An 18,871-nucleotide genomic window follows, 5' to 3' on the forward strand; every position below is an offset into this window, starting at 1 on the left:
ACCTCTCCAGTGCTAGAAACTTGGAGAAATAGTCAACATTTGTCGGGCCATAGCGCGGAGCGTAACTGCGTTTTCCAAGTACTAAAAAGTCAAACAGATATTAACTACGGTGGGCTACCGCCTCTCTGTGACTCGAGGGCCTAATAGTAATAGTTAAAAAGTTTATTCAGTATTAGTTAACGAGCCTTCCAGTCAGGTCGTGTTAGCTGCGTTGTGATGTACTTCGCCGCTGACAGTGCTATACCGAAGAAAGCGCTCTTCTAACTGGTAAAGCCTATTTTTAAATATTGTTAAAGTTTTTGGTGAAACACCCTGTATATCAAAACTGTATCAGTAAAGCTTTCCGATCATCAGCTGCTGGTCGATGAACGTACGTACCAATCTCCTCTCGTTTTGTTTGTTTTGTGTGTAGCTGCTTCTTTTCGGCACAGGCTAGAGAAAATGACTTAAGTGGAAAGCTTTATTCACTTCACGCGCTTAACAAGCGGAGGTGGCGGGACAGCGCATACGTAAAGTTATGGTCAGGTAGAAAGAAAGCTGCATTACTATTTTCTTTTTCCTCCGCCGGTTGTTTTTTGCTCACGGCATAATGATTCGTTTAGTAGTAAAGGTGGCTATTCACAGAATGACTGAAACGAAGAAACCATGTGGCGTGGAACCACAGTATGTAATCAGGCATTTGTGTAGGAAATGGTGATTTTGAAAGATCGTCAAGGAACGTTTCTCTTTTCTCATGCTCGAAGGAGAAGTCGCTTAGGGAGGTGCCATTAGAGGGCCCAGTCTCCACTGTCATCACTTCGGCGAAAGAAACAAGGAAAAATAGGAAACCTTCTCCGGTAATGGTTGTTAATTAAACAGTTTTTGGGAAGGTAGACTGATATTCGAAGCTCTTGAGGGTACAGTCATTTGGGCAGCAGCGCGGATAGCTGCTGACAGTGAAAACAACGTTGGCTAAAAGGGAGCCATCTTTTCAGTAATAGCCGCTTTAGGAGCATTATTTCAGAACTCCCTGCCTTTATCGACGTGCGGCGCACAGAAACGTAGCTTTAATTTTGCCACGACACTTGTTAATGTTGTTTTCTTGCGCGAAAGCACTACTTCGCGAGGTCTAACCGGCTCACCGAGTTTGTGTGAAGGTTGACATTGAATGTGACCTTGGCCGCGTCTGGATTTGCAGATAAGCTTCGCTGGCCACTGCACGAAAGCACTATGCTATCGATGCAGCCGATCACATTTCGTGCTAAACTGTAACACGCTCTCGCGCTGTGCATTGCACATCATCGTCCTCATCGACTTCCATCTGCGGTGCGAAGAGATCAAGTCGGCTGAACCGCGACTAGAGATTAAGGTGAGTCTAATCGTCCCCAGACGTGCCGACGACCCAGCAAAGCAAAACGATGAGTCAACCACGCTGAACACATACTTTCGCACGTCTACTCGGTTCAACTACACTAAAACCCTAGGACTTTTTTTGGGGGGAGAAAATGCCAATGAGTCTATACAGCTGCAGCACGGAAAGCCAGAGTTTCTAGAAAGGGAGTAGGTAAACAAGTGCTGACCTGTTCTTGCTTTACCTGCAGATGTTCTCTAAGGTCCAGCTTTGATGGCTGCCGCCCGCCGTGATGTCGGTTGCACGATGTGCTTCTTGCCTTCACTTTCATTCTGATTTAATTCGCCATACTAGGTGGCGATGTTCAATGTCCTGGCATGTATAAGAGATCTGCACTGCTTCGACTGATCGACTGCTTTGACTTTCCATCTTTGCCCCATCCATATCTTCCCTTGACATTGGCAGAGACACTACTAGGAAAAGGAGAGAGGGCTTCTGCAATGGCCAGGACCTCGAGGGACAATGCGTCCGGAGGGCGTGGGTACGGCCCGCTGTTGTGGGTTTCAGGTGCGGGGTGGTCGGAATGGTACAGGGCGTAGTCGCAGGAACCTCGAGGAGCCATGAAAGAGGCATCCGTGTAGGCTACGCCCTCGGTATCAAAGAGTGTATCAAATGGTGCTTCGCGGCCCCATTACGACGGCCGACGTGCAGGACGTGGACATGTTGGTTGGAAAGGGAAGGATACGAAGATTGGCAGGCGGGGTGGGAATAGAAGAGGTAAACGGGGAGATTGGAAAGGGCGAGATATCTGCTTGAGTCAATAGCCACTGACCCTGACGGCTAAGGGAAAGGCAGGCAAGCTGTGAGTCATGCTGGAGAGTTAGAAGGGAACAGAGAATATGGAAGATGCCTGGGGCAAAGAGCCTAGCGGTAGAGCTAATGATAGGGAGGTTGAAAGCTGCCCTGTAGAGGGCTACAGGGGCAGTCTCCAGAGCGTTGAGTCTGAGTGAAGGAGACGTAGTTTGAAGTACAAGACCTTGTTGAGGGTCAGCGCGTGGACGACTCGGCGCACATGATCCTCGTGGAGACCTGAGCGCCGAGTGACCCCGTGCCGCAGGTGAGTTACCAAGTGGCAGGTAGTGACAGCGTAATGGAGTGCTTGCACGTTCTTGGCCGCATGCAGTGGGAAGCCAAGAACTCTGCACTGGGTGACGACAGGAATTAAAGAGCCAGAAGGTTGGAGAGAGACGAAGTTGTTGTGCGAGCGCTGGTTTGAGGAGTGGTTGAGAAGGAGAAGCTCGGATATCTTGGAGCAGGAGAGAGGCCAGCGGTGGTGAGAAAGGAGTCGATGAGATCTAGGCCACGTTGCAGGGTGTCCTGTACGTGACCGGGAGAGCCAGATGAACACCGGAGAGTGATGTCGTTGGCGTAAAATATGTGGTGCGGGAAAGGAATTTCAGCTAACTGGAAGGCGACAGGGGCCATAGCGAGATTGAAAAGGTCATGAGAGAGAACAGCACCTTGAGGAGTGCCACGGGTGAGATGGATGTCTACTCGAAAGCGAGCCACTCGGTTAGAGAGGAATCAATGGATATGAGTACATGCAGGAGCCACAGGTCACGGAAGTGAGTCGAGAAAGGATGTGTTCATGGCACATACCGTCGAAGGCCTTGCGGACATCGACGGTCACAAGTGCGCGAACTTGGGTGGGGGTGGGTGAGAAAAAGGTGTGCTGGAGAATCAGAAATATGTCGCTTGCTACATTCAGCAGGAAATTTAATGTGTAGACTTCACACACTGATGCCGAGAAAAAAAAAGTTGTATTCTGCCTAATGCTTAGTTTTCTCTCAATACCTAATAGAACGAAATGCGGCATCTTTGACAACATCGGTATTTGCTTTAAGCAGGATAGATACTCCGTCGCTACTGACATTAGAGGTAGTGCACCTTGCTCAGCTTCCCTTTCGAGCTCGTCGTCCGCAGAGTAGACGGATGCTTAAGGGGAGACGCGGCATTTACCAAAAATGTTTTGATTTTTACAGATATTTACATGCTATTACAGAGATATTTAGTTGATATTCACATTTCTAGAGATATTTGCATTACGAGAGAACAATATAAAGAATTTAACGCCTACTCTCAAAACATTTGTCTGCTATACCTCCAGAAAATTGTTTTCTAATAATATTTTTCCTTATAATCTTTTGAAGGGAGCACACTTAAGAAAATGTGGCAGAAGGCTGCTTCCAAAGTCATTGCGGTGCTATTGCGGTGCAGGCCATTCTTAGAAAGGTTCTTTTTCGGAAAGCTAAAACTTTGGTCTTGAATTTTTGCGATGAAGTGGTCCGTTCACGTATCTGGAGCGTGAGAAAATTTTCTTCAAGAAATTTAAAGTCCACAAACATGAGAAAAAAAGAATGTCTGGACCTGCACTATTGTCCTAGCTGTGCAACAAAATGAAATCTGTCCAAATGCACAAAATAGTAGCGAAGAAACATGCTCCTCAAGCTGAGGATTAGGGCAGAAAACTAACGGAGAAAGGCCTCTATTGCATGAATGTTTCCCCGCAATGCTGAGGTGCTGAGGTTTATGAAATGTTCTTTTTAGAGCCCTTCTCCATCGATTTCACGAATAAATTTTAGGCACACCATAAAAAGCGAAGCATACAGCTGGATATAACTATTTTCAAAACATCAATTTGTAGCCATTTTTTGGTGTTTAAAATCCTCCTCTTCCTTAAAGCCAGAGGTTTCATTTCTGAGATTTTCGAGGTTATAAAGCAGCGCAAAGGCAAGAGATCCATTCTTGATAAATACCTTTGCTACAAAGAGTATAGTTCTGAAGCAGGCCTAGCTCTTTATCGCTGCCTTTCATAGTGAGCCGAACATTTCCGCGCATATAACAGAGGAAAATAATATGTTATAAAATAAATGTCTAACTCATGCTAATACAAAGCACAAAAAGAGGCAAAAATTGGCGGTGGTTTGACCAATGGCCATCCCGAGTAGAATTGCGGAAGCAACGGCGCGGCAAGCCGCGGTGGCTCAGTGATTACTGCGCTCTGCTGCTGGCTCGAAAGATGCGGGCTCGAACCCGGCCGCGGCGGCCGAATTTCGATGAAGGCGAAATTGTAGAGGCCCGTGTACTGTGTGATGTCAGTGCACGTTAAAGAGCCCCATGTAGTCTAAATTTCCCGAGCCGTTCAGTAGGGCGTCCCTCATAGCCTGAGTTGCTTCGGAACGTTAAACCCCAGTAAACCAAACCAAATCGCAGCGGCGGCGGCATCTCAGGGGGCACTTTGACTGTCTAAAGTGCGTAGAGGCGAAAGCGTTTTCCGTACCACTTTGACTGCCTCTGTGGCACTGGTGACGTCACCACTGGATGACTTCACACATAATTAAGTACCAATTACTAATCAATGACAAATTACTAATTAATGCATAAGTACTAATTAACTGCTAATTAATGACGCTTAAGCTTCGCCTTTAGGAGTGAAATGTGACGGCGTGTTGTAGCGCTGCCAGGGAGTCCAAACTCATACCCAAGTCGCTACATATACAGTAAGATTTGGCCTACGCAATACACTCCAGAATGCGTGTGGTGCGGAGAGATAGCCATCCTCTACCACTCCACATGGGGCTGTCGGGCGAGCCCGATAGAGCCCAAAGTTACAAACCCGTCAGTCGAGCAGTGGGAGGAGCTTCTGTCCAGCTCCGACTCGCAAGATCAGCTTGCGCTGGTTGAGCGGGCCGAGGAGGCAGCAAGAACCAATGGGATCCTGTACCTAGGAACACCACCTGCTGCTCAAGACCCCAACCCCTAAACCCCGTCCAATTTTGCGGAACAAAGTTTTACACTACTACAGGGAGTCCATGGAACACCACCACCCCTTCTGCGCGATGCCTTGCAACGCTTTTTGAGGAAAGGAAATGGCGCAGTAATTTCTCTGTCATATCGGTGGACACCTCAACGGCATCGTACAGGAAGAGAGGAAGTCGGAGTCAAAGAAGGAAGAGAAAGACGGGCCGTAATGAAAGAAATGAAAATTGCATTTGAGGAAAGGTAATTACACAATAATTGTCTCACATATCTTGGTAGACGCCCGTCATCCGTTTGTAGAGGAAGGGAGGAAGTGGGCGTGAAAGAAGAGGGGCCATAATGAAGAAAATGAAAATTATGTTTGAGGAAAGGAAATTACGCAGTAACTGTCTCACGCTCGCTCCTCGCGCATGCGCAGTTGGGGCTCTCCGGGCCTCCGCGAAATCGGTTACATCTCGCGTAGTGTTGCTTCCGCAAAAAAAAAAACATGTTTTAATCAGATGGTGCGCAAGGATACGAAACCCCTCATCTAATGCCCCAGTACGGACCCCTAAAGTACAATAAATAAGTTAATGGTTTGGTTTGGTTTATTGGGGTTTAACGTCCCAAAGCAACTCAGGCTATGAGGAACCCCGTAGTGAAGGGCTCTGGAAATTTCGACCACCTGGGGTTCTTTTACGTGCAAAAATGAAATACACTTATATACATATTTATGCCATACGACTTGAGATTGTTAGTAAAGTACAATACAAAAATAGACCGTAAAGAATAATAAGTCCATGTTTGTATTTTTTCCCCACCATGCCTTTCATGAATATGCACCAACACGTCCACCTACAAGTACTTCTCAGATATGTTTTATAGCCTGCCTATGTATTTATTTACGTAATACGGCAGACCTCATGTGGTCCAAGGAAGAAGTACAAGTATATTTTCAATAACGCCATACAGTTGGTAGAGTAAACATAACGCATGTAAACTATGGGTTGGAGCTGTCTTAATTTCTCAAGTTCGGAGGTCGTTTTTCGGTGTTTATTTCAGAAGGCAGTTTTAGTTTTTTTTTTCGGCGTATATTACTTTCGAAGGAAATATTACAGTGTCTTCGTGGTAACAAAACGCGGTATTTCTGTGTGGTCAAAATACGCTTTGAGTTCATCTTGTCCTTTTGCCACCGCCAGCAGCCGATCTGACAGAAATTAATATAGAAATGGTCGTACATAGCTGCGGTTACAGGTGACAGTGCTGCCACCTTTAAAAAGACGGAACATAAATGAACTGAATGAGCAGTCAGACAAAAATTGGCGGGGGCTTAGCTTTGGTTAAGCCTGGTAGGTTTCGAAAGCTAGTGCAGCGCCTCTAATGGAAGGAACGCGGCGCGCCGCGTCTAAATAACGAACGCAGTGCGCCACTTCTACAGGTCACGCGTGGCTACCGGCCGCCGCTGCGCGACGACTCGACTTGGTAATCTATTTGTCAGCCTGGTATGACGTCACACTATGACGTCACTAGGCATGGCATTACGTCAGAGGTCATCCTAAATGTCACGCGTGGCTAACGGCCGCCGCTGCGCGACGACTCCACTTGGTAGCCCATCTCTCACCCTGGTATGACGTAAGTGGTCATTCTAAAGGTCAAACCTAGCTACCGGCCGCTGCTACGCGAAAGGCCGTTCATGAGCATATTATTGCTTTCGCAATAAAACGCGAATGGTGTGTGCTCCTGAAGAATGGGTTGCCATGTCATCGCCAGGTTTTTGTGCTGGGTTGAGCGTGAGGGTGGTCGACCGTCACATGCGATACGTATTAACGTCAGTGATGGAACTGCCGCAGAACTGTCACCGTAGCCAGGGCCCGCCTCTTTTATTGCGTTAGCAATACTACTGTAGGTTTCGCCCCGTCGCTTAGCCCCGGTCGGTAGGGACGGATGACCTTGAACAGCCGCTGCGGTGAGCAGGTGGCGCGCCGTTGCTTCAGCCGCGCTCCACCAGATGACAGCGCCGTCGGCACGCCGCGCGGAAGCGGCGAGAGCAGTTTGCTCTGTCTACGACAGATGGCGCCACTAGGAAGTCCGCCACTTTGGCCTTCGAAGCCGGCGTTAGCGGCATTGGCGCGCAGTGCGAAACGCTGCTGCGCAGCTTGTGTACAAACGTCAATTTAGGCTTAAACAACCCAGCTGTAATTAGCCTAATTTCTATCAGACCACATAAATAACACCGAGTAGGAAATTGTTCGAGTTGGAGAATCAAATCAGGGTCTCCGAAGTGCGAGACGAGCACGCTAACCACTCCGCCATGCCAGCTCGATGGTGTGGAGTGAACAAAGGCGCGTCTAGTGAATACGGTGTCTTCGTTCACTCCAATCTTCCTCCCTTCCCGTTGCGGCGAGGTTCAGATGGCCATCGAGACATGCAAGACAGATACATTTCCTTTCCTCAAAAATCAATTTACCGATGAGCAAGGGTACAGCCGAACGGGTGATGGCGTTTTGTGGACACTGGCAGCGTGGCGGAATGATCACGTGACCAAATATGGCGGCGCCCATGCTCCCGCGCAGTTAAGCGTCTATAAATGCGGGCTTACCTTTGCGTAAATGCTTTGCTATGCAGTCCTCTAAGGAGAAGTGGCAGCGACAGGATGAAGCGAGAAAGCGCCAACGTGCACAAGAGACGCCAGAACAGCGTGAAGAACGTCTTGCAAAGCATCGTGCTAACGATTCAGCTCGGCGACAAAGTTCCACCTCGTAGAGTGGTTCCACGTCATCGGTCACCGATGAATCTCAACACCTGACTCCTCAGGAACGCCGCAGTGCTACCAGGCGAAGGCAACGCGCCGAAGAATCGCCAGAAGAACGCGCGCAGACTCGAAAAATAGCAGTAGCAGATTACCGAGGTTTCCATTGCTAACGCAATTTACCGGGTTTAACCAGAGCTAAACCACTGCCAATTTTTTCGGAATCTTATTCGTGATTTCGCCTCTGTAGTCCTACATGTAGTAGAGCAATCTACTCAACCAAAACTGCCATTGCTGGTGTGACGATTCGTGCGCGTACACCGGTGCCCGCACGAACCCGGTCACTGACTCCCTGGAAGCTGCTGACCGCGCCATCCTGGCGTCAGGTCGCCACGGAGAGACATGGACACATCGCGCATAAGATGGCCGTCGACGATTCCTACGGTGGGTGTTAATAAGCCTGTCACGAAGATTCCAGGGAAGAGCTGTGTGGAGTGAACCCGGTCAGCGACTTTCCCTGGAAGCGGCTGACCGCGCCATCCTGGCGTCGTGTCGGAACGGAGGGGGGGTCAACCCTGTCACAAGGAGGAAGAGCTGCGCGGAGTGTAGAAAAGGAAGCGAGCGGGCGGCGCTCCGTAGGTAAAGATGATGGTGATTCTTGGTGGGAATTGCAAACACAGTAAACAGGGAAAAAAAAGAAGAAAAAGAAGAAAAAAAACAAGAAAAAAAAACAGGAGAAAAAAGAAGGAAAAAAAAAACGGCTGAGCATGGTGGCGGTTGCCACCGCCCCGTTTGAAAGGGGGCGCTCCTATCCATCCATCCATCCATCCATCCATCCATCCATCCATCCATCCATCCATCCATCCATCCATCCATCCATCCATCCATCCATCCATCCATCCATCCATCCATCCATCCATCCACCCACCCACCCATCCACCCATCCACCCATCCACCCATCCATCCATCCACCCATCCACCCATCCACCCATCCACCCATCCGTCCATCCGTCCACCCACCCATCCGTCCGTCCGTCCGTCCGTCCGTCCGTCCGTCCGTCCGTCCATCCATCCATCCATCCATCCATCCATCCATCCATCCACCCATCCACCCACCCACCCACCCACCCACCCACCCACCCACCCACCCACCCACCCACCCACCCACCCACCCACCCACCCACCCACCCACCCATCCATCCACCCACCCACCCACCCACCCACCCACCCATCCATCCATCCATCCATCCATCCATCCATCCATCCATCCATCCACCCACCCACCCACCCACCCACCCACCCACCCATCTATCCATCCATCCATCCATCCATCCATCCACCCACCCACCCACCCACCCACCCACCCACCCACCCACCCATCCATCCATCCATCCATCCATCCATCCATCCATCCATCCATCCATCCATCCATCCATCCATCCATCCATCCATCCGTCCATCCGTCCGTCCGTCCATCCGTCCGTCCGTCCGTCCGTCCGTCCGTCCGTCCATCACGGAGGAAAAGCTGCTGAGAAAATCGAGTGCCGCCAAGCAATACCTCGCGCAAAAAGACCGCGCAATATGCAGCGCATTCTTGGCTTAACCAAGCTAAGCCTGGGCATCTTTTTTTGAGCAGAGGCTACGCTTTTCTGTAAGCTGTTCTGTAACAACAAACGTTAACTTACCTTGCGCCGTGGGATATTCGAAACAACGACGGTTTCAGTCACCTCTGTTATTATTTTTGTCGAAACTTTTGACGGAGCATAATGACGTCTCGAGCAGGTTAATAACATCCACCCCGCCCCGCACCCCGGCCCATTTAGTAGCGGAGCTTAAATTATGGCTGTGGTTGAAGGCACGTCGGACGCGCAATGTAAAGGTATTGAAGTAACACTTGTTGCTGGGCTAATCGGCGCATAGTTCTACGTACAAACGTTAGCGCCAAATACGAGACATTCACAAGAAAGGTGGGCAAGGCAACGCGCCACTGACATCTGATCCTTTTATTGAAACAAAATGTAATATATAGGCACACCGTCAAAGCGTCACACCATCCATCAGCTGCAGCAAACATCAGAATGATGTAAAGGGTCATAAAAGCGATAAAAGACAGAAACACTAAAAACACGAAGTAGCTAAAAACGGTAAAAGTGACGGAAGAACATTAAAATGAATGACACGTGGTGCATAGGGCCAAAGAAACATGATGGACGGGATCCGACAGGTTGATAAAAAACGAAAATACACTAAAAACGTTAAAAAAACAGAAGGCACGTGAAACAAGAAAACCCTTCCAAAAAGGCTTTTCTTGTTTCACGTGCCTTCTGTTTTTTTTTAACGTTTTTCTTGAATAATCAGGACCCATTAAGAGGCGTAGCACTAGTGCCGCGGAGCACGTGGAATAGTATGATCGTGCAATCCTCGAAGGGAAACTAATGGCGATGATAATGACCTACATCCTTCCCTTTTGTATTGCGTCCGTGTGAGTCACCACTTGTTGCAGTTAGCATCACCACGTGCTGTCAGTACGGCGACGTACACTTTACCGTATGGCGGGGCCTTTGTAACGCAATCCAGTCTTCCCATCTAGTCGCTAGCAAAGGGTGTCAATGCGTGGAAATAACTGTTACACACCTTCTATTCATCCCTCCTGCATAGGCCGAGTGACCTAAGGTGTCAGTCGAGCAAGCTACTGGATTAGCGCCGACGTGGGTTCGAGTGCAGCTTGGGTCGTTAAGGAATATTTTGTGGTTCATAAGCGCCTATTGGATAGAAACTCGCTTCAGCTTTGACGGAAACATCGCCGCCATTTTGGAAGGATATTCAGTTGAGTTCGCTGACAATTGGAAAGAAAGGAATCTTACAAAAGAAAGACAAAAATGCAGCATGTGATCGCCGTCGCTAAACAACGCCGAAAACGTCCAATTGAAAGCACGGCCAATGTTCTCCTCAAATTAATCACGGAAGGCTTCCTCTTCTTATGCGCCATCCTAGATAAACTGAGACGCCTCGCCTAATCAGATAAATAGTGTAGTTATGCTTCTCTGTGATTCATTCGCTAAGTTGAGTGCGCAAATTCGTATTCCAAACAACGGTTAGCATTGCTGTACAAGATTTGCGGTACCATCCGAGAGGTAAGTGATTTATTGTACATGAAGACAAGCACAAAAAATACAAACACTCAGGTTGGTGATTCCCGCCATGTTACTGAAGTTACGCGTGATAAAAAGCCTCAGTATACGCGATCCGCGATTGCGCTTCTCTGCTGTGATTGTCTACCTCTGTCTATGGTCATAACTCCGAGGACGTCACTTTAATATCAAACACTCTTATTGTGACAATTTGTTAGGACGGGCGAAGTGCGTCAAAGATGCGTAATTGCGTCTTCCGCGTTTATAACAATCTTTAACTAGCCGATTAGACCTCACTTCTACAGGTAGGCTCGATATGACTTCGCCTACTATAAAAAATAAAAGAAAACACATGTCTAGCTTAACAACCGAAGTTAATAGCCTGATACAGATCTTCAACGTCCCGGTTACCTCACTGGCTTAAAGGCGATATACATATTATTGTTCAGCTGCAACGTCGTCTAGTCAAGCTCTATATACGTATACAAAGATAATCGTCCTCTTCAAATGAAAGAAAGCTGTATAATTCCAACTGCGTACACATTCAATATCTTGCGAAGCAATATCCAGGCTCACGTTCAGCAATTTTGCACACGTAGGGCTTCTCTGGCTTAAGCAGGTCGCACACTACGCCGAAGAGGTCGTTCCTGGCCAATACTTCCAACGTCGCGTTGTGAACGCCATTGAATTCAACCCACGGCACGTATTCGATGGTCGGCTGATGTCCGCGCGTCCTCTTGCCCATCTCATAAAGAAGCTGCTTGCCCTCGGGTCCCTGGCTGCACTTGTCCAGCACTGGCCAGTCGGTGCCCACTTTCCGCGCGCAAGGCTGGCCTGCCGTGGTGGGGTCTTCGCTCGAAAGCATGCAGGCGATGAAATGCAGTAGCAGCCTGGTAGGGTGGACGTACTTAACTGCGCACGTCTGGACTTCGTTGACGTAGCATTCTTCGGGGCCGTGCTGACACGTGAAAATGACGGTGCCGTTGACAACTTTCATGTGGGCATTGCCGAACGGCAAGAGGTCGAGGGTAATGTAGTCTTCCAGTCTGTCGTAAGCGGGACGGAGCTGCTTCAGGATGAAACTGTGACAACCCTCGCAGAGGCCTTCGTAAAAAAGCGTTATTTTGACACGAGCTCCTTCTTCTCCTGTTGACCCATTGAGAGGCTTGGACGGAGAGAAAGCACAAGCGAGGAATACGGCTGAAGCGATGACCAAGAGGCGCAAGGACTGCATTTCTGCTGTGTTGAGAACCCTGCAGGGCACGAACGCGAACTTGGTGACCGCACGTTCTGAGTGCTGACGGATGGTCTGAAAAGCTTTGTTCAGCTTGGCTGATATAGACGCTTGCTATCTGTGCTGATGCGGAAGGCGGATACGTTGACAGGCTGTCTTGTTTGGATAAGATGGAGCCTTCTCCCTTGAGAAAAAACGCATGAAACCATTTATCTTTCTCCGCTACAGGCTGAAAATCTATGTTCCTCCCTATCTGTTGTTCTAATCCTATTTTCTTTTCTGCATGTCATAAAATCCAGTGCCACTTTAGCGCTATGGCGCTTGTATAAGGGAGAGGCTGCTGTTGATGCATGCCTGTAAAAGAGCATACTGTGACCGGAACACCTTATGCATACTCACAATATTCTACAATCAATCGTACATTCCGATTACGCGCACAGAAAACAATAATTTCATTTCAATGCAAAAACAGACCATACGCAGGTAATCCATCCGACACAGCTGTGACCCAGCACTAGAATTACTTAAGCAAGCAATGAAAATGAGGTAAGATTCGGCGCATCTTCTTCTATCGATAAGTATATAAAATAGAGCAACTGTTGCCGCCACTAGGGGAGAAAAAAAAATTACAACATAAACAATTTACGTGTAATGTATAATCTCAGTATTTAGAGGCCTAACGGCATCAGTGGTAAAACATGAAGGTTAGTAATAAGGGAGCAATTACTCATTGATATCTACCCAAGCGTAGCCTTAGGATTAGAAAGGAAAGCTATAAAGCTTCATCAGAAACATTCACAGGACATTTGCCCTTTGTTTAAAGAACAAGTTACCTCAGAGCTAATGCCCCACAAAAAGAGCTGCGGTTTCTGGACCTTACCTTGATGCTATGCACGCGCCATGTGCGTTGGCTATATTCACCCAGAAGTGTTAAGCCGCTACTTGACTACGTTCGAACCATTCCAAGCAAGTGAAAGATATCATTGCATTGCCTAGTATGGACTTAGCATTTATGAAGTCATGCTTTCACAACATTACGACTAGTTTTAAAGAGCAGATTTTAAGGCTAACAAATGCAGGATTTCCCATCCATGTTATTGCAAGAGCGTGCGATAAATTGTTAAAGATGTTGAAACCGTTTCACGGAGACCGGTGGGATCAGACCGGGGCGATCCACTGAGACGCCGAAAGACCGGTTGTGTTACCATACATGCATAGATTCTCACACAATTCGAAAAATGTAGCCAGAAGGTAGGACGTAAAAATGGTGTTCTTAGCCCCTCATAAGGTGTATATAACCTGTATACTTGTTAAGAATAACTCTGTGAATGTGGTTCGGGGATAAATAGCACAGGTGCAGAGAATAAAGCAATAACCGGAGAATAAAACGATAACCAATGATCAGTGGCTGATCATACAGGCAGGAATTGCCCGATCCTGGCACAGATATCTTAGCGTGAAGCCGTGCCTTGACAGGCAAAATCTACCTTGGAATTAAAAAAAAAATGTTTGGGGAACATTGAATACACGATCCCTTAACTCGCTTTAAACTCTTGTGCCAAGAAACCCCTGGTTAGGCTGTCGGCACAACGGTATACGGATAATAGACTCGTCCAGAACGCGAGTCATCTGCGTTCTGGAGAGGCTTTATAGTTAACGCAAACAAGAATGCACAATGATCAAGTGGAAAGTGTCAGCGACTTCCTTAAGGAAACCGCATAGAATAGAAGGGCAATTTCCTCAGCCTCACGCGCTACGCATTGAAACTGGTTTTTCTTCGAGTCACTGATTTAATTATTCGTCTTCGTCATCTCCCATTCTTTAATTTGGTTTATTGAGGTTTAACGTCCCAAAGCGACTCAGGGTATGATGGACGCCGTAGTGAAGGGCTCCGGAAATTTCGGCCGCCTGGGGCTCTTTAACGTACATTGACACCCCACAGTACACGGGCGTCTAGAATTTCGACTCCATCGAAATTAAGCCGCCGCGGCCGGGGTTGAACGCGCGTCTTTCGGGTCAGCAGCCGAGCACCATAACCACAGAGCCACCAAGGCGAGTTTCGTGCTTGGAAATGCCAGTGCCAACGGTGCTTTGTTCAGCTGAAAAAGAAGCGGCTAAGTGAAGCGGCACTTCAAACCTCGAAATCAGCCATGAAGGCCATTCACGCTGCCCGGGTCCAAGAATGCAAGCGGGTGAAGTCAGCAGCCCGTCCAGTAGCCAAAGGACCTGGCTGATGCCCTAGTGTGACTACTATGTATATGGCGTCTTAGATTTTATGGCGCCTTTCCTGCAATGCATTTCATGCATACGCGCACTCTCGACGGGCGAGATAGATTACAATTTTGTTGCGAAAGCAACACTACTGGAGCCCAGTTCGGCTCGTCGCGTATGCTCGTGGCGGTGCGGCTACCAAAAGACCTTGAGTCGCCGTTGCCTAGCAACCGCTTCAGCGGCGCTCCAACAGATGGCGCCGCACCGCTGCCGCCTGTCGCCTACACATCCAGAGGGCACCACCCTCGCAGAGGCGCTGAGTTTTTTCTCTTGTCTTCATTCCGCAGAAAGTCTTCCCGCATTGACTATCAGTCCAGGGATACACAACCGCTGGAAACAGGAAGTTCTTGAGTGATATAACGTTGTGTGTGTGTGGGGGGGGGGGGGGTACGATCTATTTACCTGAACGAAATTCTTCCTAATCTCCCGTGGCCAACTAACCGGTTAGCAAAAGAATTCGTATGTTGACGTGATAGCGCCAAGACTCAGGTTGATCCGAAAATCTGGCGTCGCCGTCGTTGGCGTTGCGATCGAAAAATCCCCTGAGAAGCAGCCTAAGTGGGAGATCTAAGCCGCGTGTCCTTGTGGGGCCATTACAACGTGCCCACTAGATTGTGGGCAAACTGATCACCGTAGGAGGTGGCAGTTAAATTAATTATCGCTCACGAGAGGTTGCTTGGTAGGAGCAACCTGTGTCACACAAGTCCCACCGGGGCAGCACCTGCCAATGGCGCATCGCCTAACCGTTGAACCACTACGCCTTGAGTTGTATGAAAAATCCCAGAGATCTCTTAATGTGATAGTAGAGAATGACTAATATCGCATATATGGACATTAACCTCAGCTATATCGCGTCATAGCCTTAAGGCAGAGCTTAAGTGTCCGCTCCAATTTTCGTTCTCACGCCGGAAAAAGGAAAACTTCAAAGAACGCTGGCATCCGAGCAGGGAGGACTTCTGAACTTCTGGGAGAAATGATGATGATACTCGCTCCAAAAGACACGCGCTGACGCTGTTCACATTACATTAGCCCTTGCGGCTCTAGTTGCGTCAACTGACACCACAGCACAAATATTCCACTCGCACCTTGGTGACAGATGAAAATACTATTAATTTTTAATAGTGTAGTTCCTCCGGTGTCCATGTTGCTATCGGCATCCCTGTTCATGCATTTAGGTTGAGCTGTGCGGTCTGAGGAAGAAGCAGCAGCACGGTATACGCATGCGATAAGGAAGCCGAGGTATAGCAAATTTGTATTCTTATATCTCACTAAGCATTCCATCTTTCCAGCTCAGATTTTTAAATGTTTTGTTAAAAAGCTATCCAAGGTCATAGTCGCGTCACAAATTTTATAGAGCGCGTAGGGGCTGCGCTGCAATACGTTTTTGACATGTTTGATTTTGACACCGCCAGCGCTCAACGGTTGCGAGCGGTGGCCATTGAGGGAAGATAGGTAATCTAGCAGAAGTTCAGCCAGTCTTTTTGATGATGCATGTATACTGATGAGTTTGTTGCACTGCTGACATGAATATTCCTCGCGACAAATAGACGAAATATTAAAATTAGCTTTTTGATGAACTGGAAAACGGACATGTTTGCTATCGTAGAAAGTGAATGTTGGGATCGAGGCTGGAAACGACAATGCGGACGCCGGCGAACAGCAACCAGAAGATAAATAAACGCATGACCTTGCGTTTTTATTCCTTTTTTCTACCGCTCTACCCGATCACGGATCTTGACGCCATAACTCTAAATCAATTATTACTTGCACCATGCGCTGTAAATTTTTACTGCGTGATTATGGGGCCTTATGGGATGTAAAAACATAGAGAGAAAAAAATCTGCCACCAAAACAAAAAAACGCAGGGTCGAAAGGGCTAAAAATCAATGAAAATTTTGCATTCGACTAATCGCTGAGAAGGATAAATAATTAACTCATTGCGTGGACTGCCAGTTTCGACCTTTGTGGGTAGCTTAAATTTTCGGCTATTTCGCGTTTCGACGAAATAGTTTGCAGCGACATACGTATACGGTCGGCTATAATTGGTTGTCGGGAAAGGAGAAGCTTATCACCTTTGTCACTTAGGGCAGATGCCTAAACTGCGCTGTGAGGGAAATGTTGGTGCGTAGGCTGTTCAATTTGCAAACGTACTATCTGAGGGCAAACAATATGCCCTGCTTTCAAGTAAGTGGACGTCCACTGTAGTATTTCGCCCGTAATGCTCAAGGATAACGCCCTTCCACACGTTTATATTTGTCGGCCGCACTTGCGAAGAACGATTTTGACGTAGACGCTGTTCACAAGAGGCTGTCGAAGGATTCGGCAGCACTACGCGGTCCTTTAACTCAAGAGTATGCAACTACTAATATAACCTATTAAGTCTGAATTAATGGTGACAAGCTCCACAGTCGCCTCACGTTTCTCTGTGTGCACACCACATTGCAACCCTGTAGTTTGAAGACTGCAGTAGCCACGCGAACTATATGACGGCTTCTGGCGCTATTTCGGAGCATTAAGATATTCCACTTAATTGACACCGCCGTACCGCGACCAACTGATAAGGCTTCATGGCAACAACAGCTCAATTTAGTCGGAAAGGTGGGAACAAGAGAACGCTGAATTTTGGGTCCTCTTATCTGGCGCCAAGGCATTTGTCGTCGTTCTCTTAACAGTTAATGCAGTCTCTCCGATATTTGCTGAATGCCGTTATCAGGCAGACTGTGTACGTGGCGGCGGAGTGGGAATGCCTATAGCGGAAGAACGAGACCACATGGCGGACAAAAACAGCGGTGACTAATTTCTGAAGTGTTTGTTTCCGGATTGTCCATCGATACGCTCAAAGTAACAAACAGGAAAGGTCGAAGTGAGAAGGCATATTCCACACAAATAATGCTGGTCGCCCATGTTTGTCGTCCTTGTTGATCCTATAGTTGTTGATAACGCTGCTCAATTTGAACAAGAGATCTAGCTACACTTTGCACAGCGCCGCCAATATATTGCTTGTACTGTTGTTGTTGTCGCCTTGTGTATCTAGTTTTGTGCCCTTGTTTCTTGCGGAAATAAGGCAGTACGCTGAACACCGCCCGACGGATTCCGTATCTAAGCGCTCCACACATTCTTTGCCTTTGTTATTAACTTTACAGAAGGACCTGCTGCAACTATTCAGGTCCACTAGCCTAGTGAACAGAGAGGCGTGCCATAGGCAAGGCGTTGCTGGAGTTGCCGACAAGTCACTAGCTCAGCAAACATACGGGCCTTAAAATCGTGCTTTCTCGAGATGCATGAGGATTTGTAAGCAAATTATAATGCGCTCATTTATTTATCAAAACCATCAATCAACAGTAACACTACGACAGAGCATTGGCTCGATTCACAGCATGAGACTGGTCATTGTACCCCGCATGCACACAGGTTCGTCAAGGCGTACTTAGTTCTAAAGGAGCTGGAATGTGAAAAAATATAGTAAGATGCATAGTTTACACCTTTTATGCTTTCGCCGAAAAAGGGGTTCGCTTAACACGAAAATTACTTATATATCAATGACACGCAATGCCGCACTGCGAAATTCCATTATCTGCACCCACTGACCTGCGTTCGACGCAGTCACGATAGGTTGAGGCTGGTTTTTCCTTTTCATTTCCTGCTGATGTACGGTGGATGCCACCTTTACCCAGAACATTAATAGGTACTGATTCAACAGCTACGGCCGTTAGAAAAAACGAAAAAGATGCTACAAGAAAGCGGCAGTAATGAGACTTCGTAAAAAAGACTAAAGCGCAATATGATGCATTCACAATACGATTTTAAATAAATGCCTTCGGAGAACGCATGCAGTAAGACGCTATCTACTTACGCTATGGTGGTGGTGGTGAAAGACATTTATCGTCTATTAAATTTTTGAAAGAGAGGGGATTGGGGTAGGGCCCTATTGGCCCTTTCCCCTCAGCATACTAGGTGGAGCCGCTATTCCAGGGCCCCATTGTCAAGCAACGCCCCTCGCGTCCGTTGAACCAAGGCCTTTTGGGTCTTTAGGTCCTGACAGTCGAGTAGGGCCGCCTCCCACTCCTCTCTGGTGGGGTTGGGGGGATAGATAGGTTTCATTGACACGCTCAAACCATGTGGAAGGTGTAAGCCACCTCCCCACAGAACTGGCACGTGACGTCAAAGGATGTGTTGAAATGTTTATGCACTGCCGGGCACAGTACAGTGTTAGCGAGAATTTTGATGAGGACGTGCTCGTCAGCGCGATCCAGTTCTTTACAAGACGCCGGGTAGCGCCAGTGCTGTTCCTTGTTGTAATCGGTGATGTGTTTGTATGTAAGGGCTAGATTGTCTGACTTGGAGTAGGCTTCCAAGGA

At 47.9% G+C, this 18,871-nt stretch overlaps 1 protein-coding gene across 1 annotated transcript; it reads right to left on the reverse strand.

Annotated features, from left to right (window-relative positions):
* Positions 1-10,231: 10,231 nt before the first annotated feature.
* On the reverse strand, positions 10,232-12,299 carry LOC149370564 (gamma-interferon-inducible lysosomal thiol reductase-like). Its single transcript, XM_089583686.1, has one exon. The coding sequence runs from the start codon at positions 12,240-12,242 to the stop codon at positions 11,553-11,555; it is 690 nt and encodes a 229-aa protein (XP_089439812.1). The 5' UTR covers positions 12,243-12,299; the 3' UTR covers positions 10,232-11,552.
* Between the last annotated feature and the right edge of the window lie 6,572 nt (positions 12,300-18,871).

This window comes from Amblyomma mixtum, chromosome 1 (assembly GCF_055824585.1).
Source record: "Amblyomma mixtum isolate Tamu chromosome 1, ASM5582458v1, whole genome shotgun sequence".
In the NCBI taxonomy this organism is placed as follows: Eukaryota; Metazoa; Arthropoda; class Arachnida; order Ixodida; family Ixodidae; genus Amblyomma; species Amblyomma mixtum.